Source organism: Dendrobium catenatum, unplaced genomic scaffold (assembly GCF_001605985.2).
Source record: "Dendrobium catenatum unplaced genomic scaffold, ASM160598v2 fragScaff_scaffold_1347, whole genome shotgun sequence".
Lineage (NCBI taxonomy): Eukaryota > Viridiplantae > Streptophyta > Magnoliopsida > Asparagales > Orchidaceae > Dendrobium > Dendrobium catenatum.
The window spans coordinates 519,292-540,410 of NW_021319809.1; the positions used below are offsets into that span (position 1 = coordinate 519,292).

The 21,119-nt window shown below is 33.7% G+C and overlaps 2 protein-coding genes across 2 annotated transcripts; both read left to right on the top strand.

Moving 5' to 3' along the window:
- The first annotated feature begins 1,271 nt into the window (after positions 1-1,271).
- Positions 1,272-15,277, top strand: LOC110097067 (bet1-like protein At4g14600). Its single transcript, XM_020823291.2, has 5 exons — positions 1,272-1,470; positions 1,641-1,803; positions 1,884-2,007; positions 12,896-12,952; positions 14,716-15,277. The coding sequence occupies exons 2-5, from the start codon at positions 1,763-1,765 to the stop codon at positions 14,875-14,877; spliced, it is 384 nt and encodes a 127-aa protein (XP_020678950.1). The 5' UTR covers positions 1,272-1,470; positions 1,641-1,762; the 3' UTR covers positions 14,878-15,277.
- Positions 15,278-17,729: 2,452 nt separating this feature from the next.
- LOC110097074 lies at positions 17,730-19,898 on the top strand. The gene is made up of 4 exons (XM_020823297.2): positions 17,730-17,971; positions 18,047-18,129; positions 18,202-18,404; positions 19,800-19,898. Exons 1-4 carry the CDS (start codon positions 17,730-17,732, stop codon positions 19,896-19,898), a joined length of 627 nt encoding a protein of 208 aa, XP_020678956.1.
- Positions 19,899-21,119: the final 1,221 nt, after the last annotated feature.

Sequence of the window (21,119 nt, forward strand, 5' to 3'; positions counted from 1 at the left end):
TTGGGCCAAAGATACATACTTTACGTTAAGATTGGAAATTAAATGGTTTGTACGGTCATGATTTTATATTTAAAAAGAATAAGGTTGGTTGATATCAAGTTGGCATAAGAGGAGTATAATTTAAGGCTCACAAACCCAAGCCGTAACATCATCATAATAACTTTTTGTCATTAAGATTTTGGGGTTTGGCTGTTTTTGGGTTTATGAATAAAGGAATAAACAATAGACTAAATTGGGATGAGAATCAGTCCAAAATTGTTGAGTGAAGTGTGTCATGGACGGTAACAAAAAGCGTGTTTTTTTTTTTAAACCCCAAAGGGGATTAAACTGTTTAATAATAAAAACAAGACAACTTGTGGAGAGTCCATAGCATAAGTGAGTTCATGCCAAGAGATGATCACCGTCTACCTTTTCACGAATTCATTTCGGTCGATCATGCCTCAGTAACAGTCTTTGAATTTCAAATTTTGATGGCTTTACGTCAATGTCACAACCTCACTTAATTTTATTTGGCAACAGAGTATAAACACCAATTCCTTGCTTACGGTGATGTGTTATGACTACAAATTTGCCAGTGGCAGTTTGTGTAAGATTAGCGTAGCCCGACAGGGTGAGGGTACAGCACTTATCCGGCACAAAGACTAAGACGCAGTATCTACGGTAAGTGGAAAGCGTGTACAACTGACACATGTTAATCAGTAATCCTCATTGCTGTATGACATGATCAACAATTTATACATCTCCGTACTGCTGTTTGGTGACTATCTCTACTTTGTTGGTTGGTGGTGTTATGGTTTTTTTGGTTTGCAACTTCCTCTTATTTTTTAACAGGCTGGATGTATTGTTTGATTAGCAAGTAAGGGATCGCTGCAGCGTGTCGCTGCTTGCTCGCTTTTGCTTTGTGTACAGTAGTCCACTGTGGGTTCTTCAAATTGCCGTTGCTGCCAGATGTATGATAGCTCGCTGTCGAAGTGCCGGCCGCTGCCGCCGCTGCCGCGCCCGCGACGTCGCCGCTACCGCGCTGCCGCCGTTGCCTCGCAGCCGCGAGTGAAAAAACCGGGTCACGGGTCGTGTCGGGTCAACCCGTGACCCGCTCGGGTCGGGTCCGGGTTGGAATGTTTGACCCATTTATAAAAACGGGTCGGGTTCGGGTTGACCCGTTTATATACGGGTCGGGTCGGGTTCGACCCGAACCCGACGGGTTGACCCGAATTGACACCCCTTAGGCGGGTTGGTTTTCCTCTTCGGTTCCTTCCTTGCGGTTTCGCGCGTGAGGTACTGGTTCGCGTGGGGTAGAGCTTCGAACGAGTCACTTGCCATTGCCTGTCTGGGTTTGCTTTTCCTTTTATGCATTTATTCGTAGCTGTTCTGCTTCGCGTGAGGTAGAGTTCTGAAAGAGTCTCTCCACATTCTCCGACGAGGACGTTGTTCCTGTCGGATCGGAAGTCGCGCCGGGAGCTCGCGGCGAAGGTAACGATTTATCTCCGCTTTCCCGCGCTTCTTCTGTCGGATTTACGAAATCCGCTAAGAAAGTCGGATTTACGAAATCCGGTATTTAGGGTAAAAATGGCGAAAGCACCGTGAAGTTGAGTTTAGACTTGCCGTGCGATTTAATTTTGTGTTTTTTTGGCATTTGACAGGATTTAACTCAAATCCGGTGTAAATCCGGAGTCCAGACAGGCCCTAGGCTCACTGTAGTTACATTTCGAAGAACCCTTTTGGGATAAGGACGGTCTTCGTGTTTGTTCGTCTTCGTTTTACCATGGCGAATCCTTACTATGGCTCTGGTCCTCTAAGATCAAGGTTTGTCCCCTCTTCCTTCGTGTATTTAGTAATCAACGTTCTATTAGTCTTTTGATTTTGAGCCCTTTTCATGGTGGCAGGGAAGGGCTTACGGCGAGATCGTCGGTGGGCTCGGATGAGATCCAATTGCGGATCGATCCGATGCACGAGGATTTGGACGAGCAGATCGCGGGCATCCATAGCAAGATTAGGCAGCTGAAAGGAGTTAGTTCCGAATCCTTGTTTTTTTAGTTTACTTCTTTTCGCTTTTTCCGAAATTATCATTTGGTGTTTGATGTAATTTCACTTGCAAAAGATTAAAATAAGTGGTGGAAATCAAAATTTGCTGAGGGAATTAGAAGTAGCCAGTATGATTTATGCTAGTGATCTTTTCTGTTTCTGTAATCGAAATTTTTTGACGCAGAAGCAATACTAAAAGGGAAAAAAAGGGAAAAGGAGAATTCTTCTAAGTGATCATGTATTATTGTTTGTGGGTTAATCAGTATTGCTGCATTGGAAAGACATCTGATTTGTGAGGTTCATGCTTTGGTTTTATTGGAAATTATTGTTTCCGGCACATGTCAAGGAAAGGATATAGACCTAAGGTTATCACTCTAATTGGATTCTGAAACTTTATTATGGAAAGGATGATTAAACTGGGATAACTCTGAATATAAACTTATATTGCAATGGATAATCAGTATAGAAGATATAGTCATTTTTCTTGTATTTTCACCTGTTTCCTGATTGTCTCTGTTATGGGACAACTCCTGCACTTTGGGATGAAAAGTGGACTGTTGGTACCATCTCTCTCACTGGCTAAGGAGCATTAATCAAGGAAAACAGCGCTTGAGAATGATTAGTAATGCATGACATCTTTGGGTCTATGATTCCTAATACAATTGAATGACACAATGTGTGAAACACATAAATTGGATTTGAGATTCGCAATTGGAATTAACACTAAAATTTGAAAATCAGTTGGAGCGAAATTGGCTAAAATCAATTGAGCTTTGAATACCAATATCAAATTATGTAGAAGAAAATAGAACAAGGTAAGAGATCACCAAACACAGAAAATATAGGCCTCATGCTAATACAAGAAGATTATTTACCAAAAAAATTAGCATTCTTTCGTACACCATATTCAAAGGAATCAACATCCACTCGAGCACACATTAGATTGAAGAAATTAGAAAATTTATATAGTTAAAAGTATTCTAATTATGTCTCTGATATATAATATTTATAACATCTTATTCCAACAGGTTAACTTCTCCATAAATTCAATTGGATTAAGCACATGGATAAGGCATGAAATAGAATCACAAAACACAACAGCATGCCTCCTTTAATTCCAATAGCAAACTCACAAAATATTCTCTAGAATGCTGGAACGATTAACCTTCACTAGTAGACTCCTAGCTATTCAAATATAACTTCAAAATTCACGAACTTACTTGCTTTAGGAGTACATATAGGAACTTGATGGTTGCTACAAACAAATACACGAACCACAACTCCATAATTTCGCCAAATGAAGTAGAATCGCATCCTACAAATAACCAAATCATTCCAACATATATAAATCAAATTGCAATTAAAGCTTATCTATACTACAAGAACTAAACCTTGTAGCTCACACAAGATTAAAGAAACTAAAAATTTTATGAATGTAGAAATCTTCTAATACATGCCTCGGGTATATAATTTTCATAAAGATCTTATTTCAATAGGCCAACTTCTTCATAAATTCAACTAGCTTAAGAATTTGGATAAAACATGAAACATAATCACAAACCTCGGTCAACTCCAATAACTAATCCACAAAATAAATGCTCTAGATAGGAATGGTAGAATAAATAAACCCACTAGGAGCATCTAACTATTGGTAACAAATGGATGAACTGCACCTGTAAGAACCATTAAGGACCCCCTGTCTTAGGAGTCATATGGCTATAGGAATGGGGCATTTGCTACTGCTACTATATGAACCTTAATGATGTAATCTTGCCCAAATCAATTGAATCAAATTGTAATTAAAACTGAACCACGTTGAAAGAACCAAATTGAGTAGCTTCGAAAATAAATAAATCCAATTACTAATTATTCATAAGACCACTAAAATCAATATCAGTATGTCCACTTTAGCTAAACTAAAATTGAGGTGAACCCAATTAGGGATGTCATAAATGCAGAAAAACATGTTCTTCTTATAGGCGCATCATTGCATTCATGTTCAAACAAATATATTAAAATAAATTTATTAAATGAAATTACAAAATAATATAACTAAATGAAAACTTTACTCAACTTATTTGATTGACATATCCAACAAGGGTAAACTTGTATATCTCCTTCAAATTTGTCCACCTTGGACAAATTCAGCTTTGACAAATTTAACATTTGATAATCAAATTGCACCAATATATAAATGTTGTACATTTATTCATCACAAATAAGTCTATCACATTCGTGCATAAGAAATCTCTAGAATTCATTATTAGTTGTCATCCAATAGCTTCAGGAAAAAGAAATGTAGGACCATTTGATAAAGTGTTGGATGCAAAGTAACAATGAGGTGATGGAAAAAGAGAAAATCCAAGGCTTAGTTGCAAGTTCATGAAATTTAGTCAAATCAATGACATTGAAAATTGAACTAATGGCATAAATTTTTCAAATTTATAATTTGTAAGTGTTTACCCAAATGTAATGCATGCTTTTAAATGTCCCTATTTTTTCTGTTATTTAATTTCTTAAAAGCTCCTTTAGAAAGCCTTTTGAGATTACGATGTCACTTACTCATGTTCACATCAACAATAGATTTATTTATATCATAATTAGTTATCTTTTTAGAATATATTTTCATGTAAGTCTTGTATATGTTGCACGAATGCTTGTGCAAATTCACAGGCCTAGACTCAATAAAAAGTTAAATAAGATCTATAAATTTGATAAGTCAAAGCAATGTAATTATTTCAAATGGCCTTATGCTACTAGATGAAGGGGTGGAAAATAAAAAAAAATTAAAATATTGCCCTAGGTTTATTTGAGGATATTTAAAGAATGCTAATAAAAATATTGTTGTGAGTAAGATTCAAGATATTAAAATTTGAGTTCTTCATGAGGACGCTAAAATTAGTGGGAAAAAAATAGTTAGTGAGACTAAGAATATTATAAAGTATATACTTGAGGAATTAAAAGAAAAAGCTCACAACAGTAAAAATAGTTGGTGTTGGAATCAATTTGTGCAAGGAAAGATAAAAAATAAGAAGCTTTGTTATAAGAATTGATTTATATGTAAAAGCTTGAAAAATTAGGAAAGATATAGAGGGTCCTCTAGGGAGTCTAAGAAAGCAAGATATGTGATGCAAAAAAATTAGCTTCTAGTTATTTATATAATAGATTTTATGTAAAAGAGGGCGAAAGATGTATGTATAAGCTAGCCAAGCAAAAAGATAAGAAAAGTATGGATTTAGTTTAAATGAAGTGCATTAGGATGAATATTAAAAAGTGTCTAATCAAAATTGATTTAGATGTAAAAGCTTGGAAAATTAGGAAAGATATAGAGAAGTCCATAGGAAGTTTAAAAAACAATACGTAATGCAAAAAAATTAACTTCTAATAATTTATATAAGATTAAATACAAAAGAGGGTAGAAGATGTATATATAAGTTAGTTTTGCAAATAGATAAGAATAGTATGAATTTAGTTTAAGTGAAGCGCATTAAGGATGAAGATTAAAAAAAAAAATTGAAGAAGAATATTCAACATAGTTGGATGAGTTATATTGATAAATTTTTCAATGAATGTTGTGAGAATACAATTGATTTTAGTAATCTTAGCATTCTTAATGAAATGCGAATTTTTTTATCGTCTTATTTGTTAAATTGAATTTGGAGATTTTAAAGAAAATGAAGTGTGAAAAAGCAGTAAAACTTGAGGATATTCAAATAGAAGTATGAATATGCTTAGGAGATCAAGGAATATATTGGCTTACTAATCTCTTTAATATTATTTTGAAGCTTAAAAAATGTCAAATGAGTTGAGAAAAAAGTGTGTTGATTTCTAGTTTTAAGAAAAAAAGGTGATCCACAAGAGAGTGTGATTTATAGAGGAATTAAGTTAATTTTCCATACCCAGAATTATGGGAGAGAGTAATTGAGCATATATTACGACATGATACTAATGTTTCTCAATCAGTTTGGATTCATGCTAGGTAGGACTATGGAAGGTATACATTTGCTGAGAGGTTTGATGGAGTGAGGGAGTGTAAGGAGGATTTACATAAGATATTTATGGATTTAGAAAAAAAAAAGAAAAAATTCCATGAGAAGTTTTCTGGAGAGTTCTAAAAAAGTTAATAATGCTTATATTCGAGTGTTCAAACATAATGTGGTTTGACCAAGTATTTTCTTATTTTAGTTGGATTACATCAAGGATCATCTTTAGGCACATGTTTTTATGCTTTTGTCATGAATGTTCTTACTAGATATTTGCTAGAGGATGTATCTAGGTGTATACTTTTTTGCTAATGATATTCTTCTTGTTATTAAGATTAGAGAGGGAGTTGATGAAAAACTTGAATTATGGAGGATAACTGTAGAGTCTACCAATTTTCATTTGAGTAGATCTAAAATCGAATACATGAAGTGTAATTTTAATAGTAATAGATCTAATGGTGGGATTGTGACATTGAGTGATTAAGTCATTAAAAAGAGTGCACATTATAGATATCTCGGGTGTTCAAAGTGATGGTGAAATAGATGGAGATATTATTAGTTGAATTCAAGTTGGATGGCTGAAGTGGAGGAATGCACTGAACTTGTTGTATTATAAAAAAGTACTCCTTACACTAGGGAAAATTTTATAAAGTGGTGATGAAACCTGCAATGCTTTATGGCTCAAAATGTTAGCCATTAAAAGAGAATTATGAAATTAAGTATTGCAAATATGAAACGAGCGTATACGTGAAAGTTTGGAGTAGCTTTAATGACAGATAAGATTAGAGAGAGTTGCCTTAGATATCTCGACATTTTGATGAACCTATTAGGAGAGTATATGTGTTAGTTCTAGCCCGTCTTAAAAAAGATGGAGGTAAACCAAAAAAGACTTGGTTAGAAAGAATTAAAAATGATATCTTTTTAATTAAATTTAAATGAGAATTTGACTTGTAAGAGGACACAATGAAGAAAAAAGATTCATCTAGCCGACCCTACATTGCGATAAAGGCTTGTTGTTGTTCTTGTTGGGCTTATGCTAGTAGATCAATTGATAGATGAATTGTATATAAACTTAGCCATAGATAATGTCAAATTCATACTATTAGCTTGTTCTTTTTCCCTAATTATGTCAACATTCAAGTGAATGAGTTCATCATGATGATCTAATTCAACTAAAGGTTCATGTGCATGGACTTGATTGGTTTTTAAATTTTCAATTCACTTTTTAACTTGATTGATATCTTCACTAATTTGTTTAGTAATTTAACAAATTGATTTTATAAAGTAAAAATCACGCCGTTTGATGATTTGTTAAGTTACCATAATATTGAGCCTCGCCTTAGGTGACATTTTGACAAAACCTTATACTTTAGTGCTAGATTGATGTAACACATCGTAGGGGCTAGAATTCCTAATGCAATTAAATGGTGCAATGTGTGAAACTCACATGAAATTAAAAATTCACAATTTCGATGGTCACCAATCAAAGGAAAAACTTACCTTCTTTTGATGCAAAATTGAAAATACAAGAAATATATGTCATCAACCAATTGATTGAGCTGGACTAAGTTTTTTATAGGCCAACGCAAAGGAGTAAAATCTTGCAACAAATAAGTTAAATTGGACCGTGTTTCATGTCTTTGTGGCTCATTTTCATTTATGGCCAAATTTTAGTTATTTTTCTAAATAAAATTATTTTGAAATTTAAGAAGAATTGGGTGTTTTCATCCTTAATTAGGTTTTATTTTTTTTTTATAAATAGGACCTTATTTGTATGGTCTTTCACTATTGATTTGTATTATTGAAATTATGATGAATTCCATAAGAATTCCTGCAGCCCTTGTTTTGACTGACTGGTTTTCTTGCGGTGAGGATTTGACAAACTTATCTTAAGGGTTCTACATCAATAACTTGCTTATTTTAAGTGTTTTCTTCCTATTTTCTATAGTTTTTTTACAATTTCATTTCATTCCCTGCCTAAATTTGGGATTGGAGTAGCTACAAGAAGAATCATACCCCAGTACTCACTTGCAAACTAAGTCATGCCTTTCTTTCTCCCTTTTGTATTCAATTATATTGGGAGATTGCCTTTTCTAAAAAGAGAAAAAATAGAGAAAAAAGAAAAATAGAAAGAGTGTAGTAAAGGCCAAATAGCTTTGTTCATTCAAGATTGTTGGCACTTCTTGAAGATATCTACTTGATGTTTTCTGAAGACACTATCAAGATTGAAGTTGGATTGTGCTCTACAATAAGACAACTTTTCCACTAAAACTTGAGCACTTAATAATTGAAAAATCTTGTGATATGCATAGTTCCTGATGATGCACCACTTAGGACATTTCAACATAAGAATCATGGTACCCCTCTTAGAGCTTTAGTTGTTGGGAATGGCCTTAGGATGGCATAGATGTTCATCATTCTCGATTGAGTTGACTAAGAATCTTAGAAACCATGTTGATCCTAGAGATCATTGTGATCTTAGTGATCCAAGAGAACATAAATATAATAAAAACATTCTATGATCTTCATTAAGATTATTATTCTAGTGATATTCATGATGACTGACACTATAGGCATCATTAAAGAGATCTTGAGGTTCATTGTGATCAACGCATGGGGAATCTAAAATGTTAAAAAAGTCAAGGTTGATGTCCCAACCTTTGGATGATTTATATGATCCAAATATGTATATATTGTGGTTATCTAAACTCGAATATCTCATTGATTAATATTCTATGAATGATCAAGAGTGTGTTAAGTCGGCTAATGGTAAATTGGTTTGTGCTACTAAGAGGTTTTTGATTTACAGTCTATTATGACAGATAATTTGGTTAAACCCATTATCAGAACTTAGGTTGATATGAAAGTTATCCAGAGATATAAAACTGACCTATATTTAATAAGTTTAGAACCGTTGAACAACTGATAAGTTTGAGACAATATAATTGTACTTTAATGAATGCTTAAGTTGATTTAAGAATCAAAATTTTCAGATGTGATCTTTAAGAGGAAAGATGGGTAGTGACATCTAGATTTGTGAATGTTCTTCATCCTGAGATTAAGATCTTAGTAAGACTCTTTGAACCAAAAAGAATAGAAAAAAGTTCACCATGAAGTCACATAAGTGAAAAGATGACTACACATTTCCTTTAGAGACAATGCAATTAGTCTATCACCACTAAGATAGGTTGATTTGGGCCTATTGAGTGATAAGTTGCTTTTCCCCCAAATCATCCCACAGCTACACTCTTATAGAGATCCTAAAAATGGTAATTTTTTGTTATATATGTTATTGATGTTGTCTGCTATACATGACAAAGAAATTATCATATAGCCTCATGATACCCTTATAAAGTTGCGGCTTTTGTGTGAGAATTTAGAGAAATTTCCTTCTTCATTTAGAATTCCCAAACATAATAGTTTCTTCTTGTTCTATCCAAATTGATGGAGTTTTTCTTCATTCACACCCTCCAAAATCATATCCAAACCATCAGAATACTAATCCTTAGCTAACTTATTAGCTTCTCCAACTCCACCTCCTTTTAAACCTTCCCAAATTGCAAATCAATATTACTCTACCAAATCCATCACCAATCTTATACCAACCTACACCATCACCACCTCCAAAACTTAAGATCTAGTAAATAACACCCTAACAGCACCTTTCAAATTTCTTCCTACCTTGGATATTCTCCACTTTGGAGTTTGTGTTGTCTTGAAAGTTGCCACTTCTCATTGGTTATATTGAGATTATTATGCCCCCCAAACTTTGGTATAATCTTGAGCACAAGCCTTGATTTAGAAAAAAAAAATTTCCTTGGGTATTTAATGTTGTACTGAAATTAGCTAAATGGGCTTAGCCCATGACTCTTTGGTTGTTTGGTGTTTGAAGAGTTGTGGCTGATTCGGGCTATTTTTTTTGAGCAATTGGCTGCTTGGTTCCTGAGCTGCTGTGCTCCTTTCTTGGTGTCTGTTCGGCTCTTGGCTGTTTCAATTCTGACTGGTCTTTTGAGGGGGCATGGCTGCTCGGTTTGTGGTTCTGCCGTGCTTTTTCTTTTGGGGTTTTCCTCTGTTCTGGTTGGCTAAATGGGGCGGTTGCTTTGGGTGTTTTTGAGCCCTTTTCCCTTATTTAAATGAAATGTTGGCTACTGTTGGGAGGTGGTTGAAGTGGATATTTGTCTCTAAAAATCTGAGGGTTTTCTTCCAAAGCTTGAGAGATTCTTCTTCCCTACTTCTTCTTCTAAGTCTTCTACCTAGTTCTTCTCTCTACAAGTTACCCTTCCATTGTGTCATTCTTCTTAAGTTTTTATAAGTTGTAGTGTACCTTTGTTTTAATATTATTGTTATCTTGTTTATGTTTGTCTATGTTTTAAGAAAGGAATGTCGTTTTTTTTTTTGACGCTATTATTTTGTCACATCAAGCCTCCTAATTTTTTTGCTTGGATGCCATCTTAGAAATGGTCATTTGACAAACAGCCTAAGCCCAAGCCTGTTGATTTGCTCTAAGCTCTTTGGCTCTTGAGCTGATGCCTCATGTATTATTGCTTAGAGGATTTTTTCATTGTCTTCATTTGATATACTAGTCTATGCTAGAGTCACCTCCTCTATGGCCCTTGCATTCAACTCTTCAAGAGGAATTTTTGCAGTCTAGGAGAGTAATGGAGTTGGTTTACTCCTGGTTCAAAATTAATTGTTATGATCATTTTGCATTGTATTAACATTATGGCTATTAGTCTTATCTTAGCTTCAGGGTTTTGAGCTTCCTTCCATATAAGGAGAGCCATGTATTGTAATGATTTGATGATTTTTCAATGGTTTAAACAACTCTTTCCACCTTATTCTATTCCCCTCTTCCCTCTCCCTTTCCTCTCCTTGGCCGACCTTGCCATGGCCTCATTCTCCCACTCCTAATGCCTTCCTAAGACAGATCTCATGCATCACATCCTCTTCTTTTCACATCCCTAGCCTCGAGCTAGCTCTTTGCATTCTCCTTCCTCTCTCTTTCTTTTTATTCCCCACTCTTAAGCCACTTGAAGCGCCTCCCCCCTCCAAAGCATGCCAAGGTTCTCATCCAAGGTTTCTTGGCTAACTCAACAATTTCCCTCTCCATTCATAACAGCTCAAATCTTCTCATGGCTTCCTCTTCATCTCCATGAAGATTTCAAGCCATCGGAATGTAAATTTGGTGAGGTTGAGCAATATGTCATCATCGGACTGCATCAACATGCAACAAGTTTGGTTGTAGTGAACCAACATTTGTAGTGGAACATATCGTTTATTCAATTCTTAGGTCAGTACTTTGACATTTGATTTAGGATTCCATCACCATTGTAGTGGTTATCATATTGTGTAGCCTTGGGTGAATAGGTGGCGAATTGTTTGAACTTTTTAGCTTGACTAAGCTTGTTTTAACCTTCTTACATGGAGATCTTAGTTGCATGCCCACAAGTCTCATTAATTTTAGTACACTCGTAAGATATAGTTAAGCCTAACTAAAATTGAAATGAAAGCATAGCAGAGGCCAAAAGGCATAATTGAGTAAGATACTTTTTATATGCATTGCACTTCCAATCAGGTAGTTGAGGCAATAGATTTCAAGTGAAAATAAACTTTCATTGAAAATAGGATTGGGAGGCCTGTTTATCGTTCAAACAAACATAAGTTGCAAATCAAAGAAAGGAAACTCAATTTTCATTTGCAAATAAGGATGTACCAAATCTCTTTGAGAGACTGCTAGATTGAAAGTTTATTTCATAACTTCTCAGCCAGGCGGAAAAAAAAAAGGCTTATCAAGTGTACTATCGGTGCTGACCATCAATTATGATGTAGGTCTACTTGAAGTTAAAGAGAAATGACTTTAAAATGAAACATCTATGTCGGATTCAGAGTTTTTTCTTTATAGATAAATTAGAAACAAATTTGTGTAATAAGGTTTGACAAGTGAAATAAATTATCTTGGGCCCTCAATTAACATTGTATTTCATTAGTTACACTTTGTAAGTGGATGCCTTTTTTCTCTACTATAGCCATGCTTTGGAGGACATGATGTTAACGTTTAGAGCTTGGAGATGAAGACAGATTTATTTAATTTAGGAAGATAATATGTGCTGTATACATAAGCTATCTGGTAGGTTTTGTTCTGATCTGTTGTTGTATGAGTTTGCAGTCATTTTAACAAATAAATGCACCTATATCGTGCAATTAATTACCATATATAGCAGACCTAGAATATGTCCTATTGCATAAATGTATTATTTCGAATGCTTGTCTGGAATCCAGGATGCTCATATTACTGCATGATAATTGTAACATGAGTATTGCTATACATGACAAAAAAATTACCAAAGTATGTGCCGAATTGGGTGAACTTACCCAAAAAAGAAAAAAAAGTTTTGGTTACTCATAAATGCGGCAAAGGACAATATGGTAATTTCACTAATTTAGTCCAAAGTTTAACATTATTCTGTTCACACATGGCTTAACTTGCTCCAGTTACTATACAAGTTATAAAGCCATGCAATCAATGGCGTTCCGGTTGAAAATTTCTAGTACTTACTGATATTGTATAGCTCAATCATAAAACGTTGCACCTTCATGCTCGTCTTTGACTGATGTTATTCTTGTGTTTTAAAGAATAACCATTGAGTCCTATGATCTAATGCATGTAGCCTACTTCCTGACGTTTTGACATAGAAAAGTATACGAGTCCGTGTTTCTGTTAGTTAATTAATGGCAACAACTATTAACCTCTGTTTTCAGGTCACTTTTCAAGTTCTTCGTTTGAGTGCTCTTTGAATTTGATCATCTCCTTTGGTAGTCTTCTTTCATTTTTGGAATAATCTTATTTGTTTTCCAATGGTAAAAGTCTTTTCTTGCAATTGACAATGCAGGTTGCGCAGGAGATAGAGTCAGAGGCAAAGTTTCAGAACGACTTCATTAGCCAATTGGTAATTAGTTAAAATGCAATCCTTAAATATTCCAAGTAATTGTCAGTTCTATTAGTGAACTCTCAATTTCTATAAGTTTCCACTATATTGGTATTGAATGAGATGTTCCTCAAAGCTTCCATTTATATCACAAGGGAGACATTCATAATCTAAATTTGTGCTTATCATTCCCTTAAGATTGCCAATCATATTGCTTGCTGCTGATCCAATTCTACGCTCATTTAATAATATAAACCGGACATGAGGATATAACCTGAGGTTCCTAAAAGTTTGGAGGGATTGATGGTGTATTAAGTAGATAGAAAACGTTTATGAGCAGATTTGAAAGGACATTATTAGGGAAATATTGATACAGGTGATCCTCTTAATTTTTGTCGGATGTCCCTGACTAAATTGACAAATTTTATAATAAAATTTGAGTAGCTTTCCTAGCCCAAAGTTTCATTTTGACCCTCTAGTTTCATACATTTCTTGAATATCTTTCAAGGTCTAAAAGTTACCAAAACCATCTTTATATAACAGAACTGTTAGAAAACTATCAAAATACCCCTTTGAATAATTAATGTATTTACTTCTCTATAAACCAACTGTTCATGCACTAGATATGTAGGGAGGTGGGCTAATTTCATGGAATAACTTAATGCTAACTATTTTTGTCAGCTCTACAAATCCTCATTCATCATACATTCATATTTACCCTTGCATCAAACAATAAATTTATTTTATGAAAATCTTTTGGCACAACTTTCTTCCATGTTGTTCTTTCTAGCCATTTGTCCTTCCTAATCTTCTCAAATTAATTCGCTATTCTTTTCATTAGAGCATCTTTTACCTTCCATTATGCACGCCCAAACTATACATCTATTTTATTCTTAAATATTTGTGCTATAATTTTTTTCTTCAATCATTTGATATCCTCTTAATTTTAAAGATTGTTAACGGCATACTTCTTTTCTCTATAATTTTCTCGTTATCTCCTCGCTTAACTATCAAATATTCATAATTACATATGATCTATTTCTTGACTCTTTCAAAACTTTCGTATCATTCTTTTTAATACAATTACCCATCTTTTACCTAATGTCAACTCTCATTTCAATATAGAAATTTTAGTTTTTATCTTTTAATTACTATTTAAGTTACATGGTCATATCCATATTAATAATATCTTATGATTGTTTGTTCATGCTTAGAAATTAAACATTCATAAATGGATTTCCACCCTCTTTTAAGTGATAAAAATATATTTTTGAATTAATAGCTCCATTACTTGAAGTGCCCTTTGCATTTCCTTAAGTATATATTTGCCATTGTATAATCATATGCTACTAAGAAGTTTGATATATTTTTTTCTCATTGTATTTTATTTCCTACTTCATATCCATCATGAATCAATCCTTTTATGAACTATGCACTAAAATATATGTCCATTTTAAATGATCGTCAATATATATTTCTTTTTTGGCATACAATTTCAACAGTTTATCCATCTCTTTTCAAAAATAAATCCTTTTTTTTTCTAAATTATCTTCTAATCTAATTTGAGAAGTATTAGCACTAATCTTATTCTTAATATTTTTCATCAATAATTAACTCCTTGACAATAATATAACATTTAAAATATAACTACGGCTTTTTCATAAAAAACACTCCTCCATATGGCATATTGTGCTATCCGTCCATTTTTTGCTTTCCTTTTGGTGAAATAATGTCATTTCAATTTGAAAGGAATCTAATGTGCTATTTTGCTTGTAAAAAAACAGCAAATGACACTCATCAAAGCTCAGGCGGGTGTGAAGAACAGCATTAGGAGGATGGACAAGAAAATCTTCAGGCAGGGTTCTAACCATGTTTTACATGTGATCCTCTTTGTCTTTTTCTGCTTTCTCGTCGTCTATCTCTTATCTAAATTCTCAAGACGCTGAAAAAATGGCGAAGTTAGTTCAAAGCCTAAAAGCTTCAGATGAACTGGAGAACTTTTTCAGAAGCTGCTGAAGAATGTCTGCGATAAAAGATACTTAGCAATTTTATGTCATTGACTGATGTAATGAAATGTTCAACTTGGCGTATAGGATTTCGTGCAGTTTTGCATGTCAGGGAACAAGAAGAGTTGAAACAAACTAAACGTAGAGATAATCAGACTGATCAAACCGATAGTGTAAGTATATTGTAATGAAGATTTTAACTTTTACTTGGAATCTTCCCTTCACGAATGGGTTGTTTGGTTTATTGAAAAAAGAACATTAGAGTAAAAGAAATGTACTATATTTATAAAGTGAAGTTGTGTGGATGTCTGTGAATGAAATGTTTGAGATTATTATTTTTATTTGGTTTGAAGTAAAATTATTGTAATGTATAGTAAAATGATGTTGGTGGCTAGTGGTGGTGATCGGTGGTGCCGGTTATGTTTAGACTATGACCATTGGTGGGCGGTCAATTGGCCATGGTCGGTGGTGGTCGGGGGTGATGGCCGACAATGACGGACGGTAAGCTCGCGGTGGTCGGTCGTTGCTGGCAACGATGGGCTTTGAGGGCGAGGTTAGTTGACCGTTGGATGGCGGTAGGCGGCGGTGTCTGTCGGCTGTGTTGGCTAGTGGTTTGAAGATGGTGTTTAGTTGCTTTACCCATCATTGGGTATTCCTTGTTATATGGACTATAAGAACCGCATCTTCTACGTTCTTTTTAATGAGAGCCATCCAATTTATCACTTTTCACACCCAATGTTCTCTTCCTTCTTGTGCTCTTTTTATTTCTCACAATCCTCTATTTGAATGTTTCTTTTATGCTCGTTGAAAATCATTTATTTTCTCTCTACCATAATTCCTCTTTGCACTCTTATTGATCTCTAAAAAATTCTCCTGTGCAACTCTACGACTTAATACCCATCTGCTGCGGTATTGGATATTTTCATTAAGATAGCTCCGTAGATTATTTAACAGTGTTCCAAATAATAGGCAATGATTAAATGGCAATGACCCATGCTCACATATCCAGTAAAATCGTGGCTATTGTCCTTGAATTCTTGTATTATCATAAAAACTGTTAGAGAGAAAAAAAAAATGTTAAGGATTGCACATAATCATTTTAGCATCAAATTCAAATTTATTAGAATTTCTTGAAGAGGAAGATCGCTTTCTTGAATGTAGGGAGGGAGAAATGGAGAACACACAAGGTTTTCTTGGAGAGGTGAAAACTGAACTTGATCTTATTTTTCCCTTTCTAGATACAAACTAGTCAAACGAAAAATATATAAATACTGATATGATGTCCTGCGGATTAACTAAAATTAGATCAATCAGATATATACACACACATACACTACTGAAAATCATCGCATTGTTTCTTTGCAGCGATTTCAAAACCGCTGCCAAAACCTGTAATTTGCACCGGATTTTATATACTATTGCAGCGGTTTTAACTGGTGCTACTTGCATCGGTTTAAACCGCCGGCAAAGGTTAATAATTAACTAAAAATATCAATAAATATTTTTTTCACTAATTCCGAGCGACAAAGTATTATACACACATAATATATGTTTGATAATTTTGAATAAATCAAATGGGCATGACAGATTATTAAACAAACATAAATTATACTAGATTTAGATTAATGTAACTAGATTTAGATTAATTAAAATATTGTGGAACATAATATCAATAAAATAAATTAAAGAACTTTGAACCATGATTCTAAATTAAATATACATTTAGAATCATAATGATCAATAAAAAGGAATCCAGATTTTGAATATTGTTACAATAAAAATTTCATTATTCTATCATTTAATTCATTTTAAAATAATTTAAATATTTATTGTATCATTTAATTTGACTCCCGATTTTTGATTCTCTCGTTCTTTGATTTAGTGTTCAATACAATTTTTAAAATCTTGCTACAAATAATTATTATTTAATAACTCTCGAATATAATTCATTTAAGTTCTTCTAAAAACTCGGTAGCAAGTATTTATTTCTTTGAATTTATCTAAAAACTACCTTGAATTTTATATTATTATTATTATTATTATTATTTTGAAACAGTGGTATCTACCTGTTGCCATCTCAAAAGAGGTGCATGGCGGCATAACTAAATAACTAATTCATCGGTGGGCATACAACAACCAACCCCATAGGTGCAGGACCACTCAGTTATTTTCCCCCAACTTAAAGAGTCGCACCATATGAGAGAGGAATTGAACATGGGTTGGGGGGTTCTCAACCGTGCATGGCCACAAACTCATCAGCTAAGCTCGGTATATAATATATATATATATATATCGAGTAGCTTGATAAGCTTTTGAGTCGAGTCGGGTTGAGCTGGAACTCAAGCTCGTTTATCATACGAGCTCGATTGTAGGCTCGAGCTCGAGCTCGAAGCTCGTTAAGCTCGGCTCGCGAGCTCGTTAACGAGTCGAGTTCGAGCCAGCTCGGCTCACTTACACCCCTATTGCCGGCCATCATCATCTTATATAATATTCAATAAAAATAAAAATATCATTTATTGAATATCAAAACTATTTTATTTTATACTAAATATAAAAAAAAATAAAAAATTGATCCTAAACGGCTCTATAAACTTCCTCCCTCATATCTTCACGCCAATCCCTTCTTGCGTCGATGTAGCGTAACGGCCAAAATTTTAAACTCTGAAAGCCTCCACGCAAGAAACAATACATTATCGGGACGTTTCCCTAAAGCACTAAAAAGCCATATCTGCTAAATCATTAATCCTCGTTGAAGGAACGAACATCTAAAAAGCTAGCTAGCAGAACCTCAAATGCCAGCCATAATAAACACAACAGCATTAGTAGAACCAGTTCAGGCAAAGTTCCAGAGCTTCATGTCTTTCTTTCGGCCTTTAGCTTCATATTATCGCCGCCATATTCTTCTTTCGATCAGCCATGGTCAACCTGCTCCAACGCTCAGAATCTGCTCATTCAACACCAGAAATCTGCACACCAAAATACAGATCAACAACTTCAAGCCATCTCCGTTTCCTCAATCTTCTTTCTACAGTTGGTAGCATCTCAGAACTTCATTAATTTCATGTTCTCAAACTAAAGATCTTTTGATTATAATTTCCCATTCTTGCAGGGCAAAGTGGCTCTTAGGTTCAGTGCTGGCAACAGCACTGCCCTTCTGGAACAAGTCCTGGAAAAGGCTATTGAGAATAGAAGGTAAATCAATATAAGATTTCATCAAAGCTATTACATTGGTGACAACAATGGAGTTTTGTCTTTGATGTGTAGATGAGGTTGAAATCGTAGTGGATGCGGTGGAAACTGCAGCGGAGATTGTAGAGAAAGTAGCCAATGTTGCTGAGAAGGTTTCGTTGGATATTGCAGAAGAGATGACCGAAGATGGGAAGCTAAAAGAAGCTGTTCTATTTGTTGAAAATGTAGCTAAAGAAGTAGCAGTGGAGGCTCACCGTACACAGGAAATCATTCACAAGGTATATGCATCGACTAATTGCTTTCCTCTTCTTTTAAAAATTAATCATAATTTGAGAAAGAAGAAGTTTGGTAGAATAACATTCTCTTTTGATCATTTATCTTGTACTTCTAAAAGAAAGTAATAGGGGGATTTCCATAAATTTCTTAAAATTCTTATATTTATATTTATTTATATGACTCTCTAATATTTAAATTACATAAAAAATATCACTAACATAAATTAATCTAAAGTGAAAAACACATTTCAATGCATTATTTTTGATAAAATTTATATAGTATGATGTGATTATAAAAATATATAATAATTTAAATGTTTGGATTATAAATAGATAAAAATCTTGTGGTATATATGTAAGATAATTATTTTGTATTACAAAATGACAATCAAAATATTGTTTTTAGTCTTAAGATAAAATTGTAATGTCTTATATTTATTAAATATTTTTATGTTTCAATCATTTAAATTTGTCTTGCATTTTCACACAAATTTCCATCAAAAGCTCATCACCCACATTTTTTTTCCCCAAAATTATCTCATTAAAATGGAAAGGAAAAAAAAAATTATATTGGAGGATGAAGAGATTGCCATAGTTTGGATTTGATAAAATAAAATCGACTTCTTACGAGGAGAGTTTGTTCAAGATTTCTTGCGATTGCTTGCACTCTTTAACTGACAAACTTGTGAAGTTCAATGAATTGTCAATGTTAAGCTTAAGCAATCTCTGCTTGGAGCCACTAATTATATTATTTTTGTAATATCTCTAATCATAATTATAATGTTACATTTATTCCGTACGCTTACCAATATAACATGGAGAAAATAATCAAAATGATCCATTGACTCTTTATGAAATATCAAAATAGTTCCAAACTATATTAAATGATCATTTTGGTCTCTTAACTCTTTAAAGAGAAGCTAAAATCTTCTCATCATGGGACCATTTTGATTCCATTTTAAAGATTTGAGGGATCAAAATAGTCATTTAAAATAATTGGGGATTATTTTAGTCTTCTATGAAAAGTCAAGAGACCATTTTGATCATTTTCTTATATCAACATTTAGAAAAACACATTAACCTAATAAATGTGATAAATATTGAAGTAGAACTTATTACCATGAAGTTGGATTGAAGAAAATTAGCATGAATGCAACATGTTAATTACATGGATTTAGGCTTCATTTGGGGCGGTTTTCTTACTGCTACTTAAAGCAGTTTTTTAGTACAAAAAATAAAATTCTTCTACAAAAAAGCTGCTTTATAAAACAGTAAGAAAATCATCCCAAACAAAACCTCAGTTTATCATTTCGGTATGCGATATGTCATTATTGAAAGATTTCATATTGCAGACTATACATTTTTTATTATATGACATGAGGCAATATTTATTTACAGATGGAGGAGTTGAAGGATGAAATAGACGAGCTGAAAGACAACGCAGGTAAGGAAAAGCATGTGGATAAAGAGGAAGACCCCAACAAGCTGAACAAATGAATTTCATTCAGCACAGACTATTAGTTTTGATTCTGAAGCTGTTTTCGTTACGAATTTGGGCATCGGAAATTCTTTAATTTGTTTCTGTGAAGTTCTCCATTAGTTTATATACATTACAGTGCTGTGATTACTTTATGTATTATTTATGGCAAATTATTAGGTGCGGACGCCGGACGGAGAGAACCGTCCCGTTTTCTTTGTGCTACAATAAAAGCGAAGTCAAAGATCAGCTGCTACATTATCTGTTCTTTAACTACACTTTTACTATAGACATAAAGAAAATCGGACGGTTCTCACTCTCCGATATCTGCACATAATAATTTCTCATTATTTACAATGTGTGACGACTTGTTCACTTTATTTCATTTAAAGCATCTGTGGACTGTGTAATTCCAAACTTTCTCTATTTGCTGGTATTTTTTTTTTTTACATTTTCCTTTGCTCTGATTTGAAGCAATTTGGGTTCAAATAATCCTCCATTAAGATTTATCAAATCGCTAAGAAAGTGAAAGAGGAAAACCCTAAAGAAGATTACAAATACACTTAAGATTTTTTGTGATTAGATATATAGAACTATCGTATTAATCAAGCATAGATAGATAATTAGCAATGAGATCCACCAACCATAAATATGGAGGGTATAAAATAAGTACAAAATGAGTTGGTGAAATAAAATTATATATAGGTTGAGCTCAAATTCGTGGCCTTCTCAATGAGAAGTGGGAAGAATGAAGTATAGTGTTAAATTTGGAACTCTTTGAACCATCAAAAATTCAAATTTAATATGAGTTATTTGGTTGTTTAGATGTTATAAATCCTATTAAAAAGAGAATTAATTTTCTTAAATTTATTATTAGATTTAATTTAATAACAACTTCAATTCCGACAAACTTGTGGCCTTTCCTAGTTTGTTCGATCATGCTCTTCCTTCATGGGAATGCAAAGCATGTTACTCAAAAGTAGATTGTAAGTGACAGAGGGAGAGATCGTTTAGTAAAAATAAGTATTGACACAACTCAAAAATTCGACCAGAAAAATCCGGTTCTGAGTTTACCTTTTTTAACAAATGGGGTGGATACAAGTTCTAATATCTGGCCCATTTGAAAAATCGGGTTGTGTCTGAGTTGACCTGAAAACTCGAAAATGGCCTGATTGCACTTCCTGCTCCCACCTCCGTGTGCTAGAAAATCCATTGCACCGCACGTCGTGCATGACCCACAA

Excerpts from the sequence above, each read along its gene's own strand:
- LOC110097074 (XM_020823297.2), top strand. The coding sequence starts at position 17,730 with ATGCCAGCCATAATAAACACAACAGCATTAGTAGAACCAGTTCAGGCA. Across the intron at positions 17,972-18,046 it reads CAATCTTCTTTCTACAGTTG|GGCAAAGTGGCTCTTAGGTT; the intron begins GTAGCATCTCAG and ends CCATTCTTGCAG. Across the intron at positions 18,405-19,799 it reads CACAGGAAATCATTCACAAG|ATGGAGGAGTTGAAGGATGA; the intron begins GTATATGCATCG and ends ATTTATTTACAG.
- LOC110097067 (XM_020823291.2), top strand. The coding sequence starts at position 1,763 with ATGGCGAATCCTTACTATGGCTCTGGTCCTCTAAGATCAAG. Across the intron at positions 1,804-1,883 it reads TCTGGTCCTCTAAGATCAAG|GGAAGGGCTTACGGCGAGAT; the intron begins GTTTGTCCCCTC and ends TCATGGTGGCAG. Across the intron at positions 12,953-14,715 it reads ACGACTTCATTAGCCAATTG|CAAATGACACTCATCAAAGC; the intron begins GTAATTAGTTAA and ends GTAAAAAAACAG.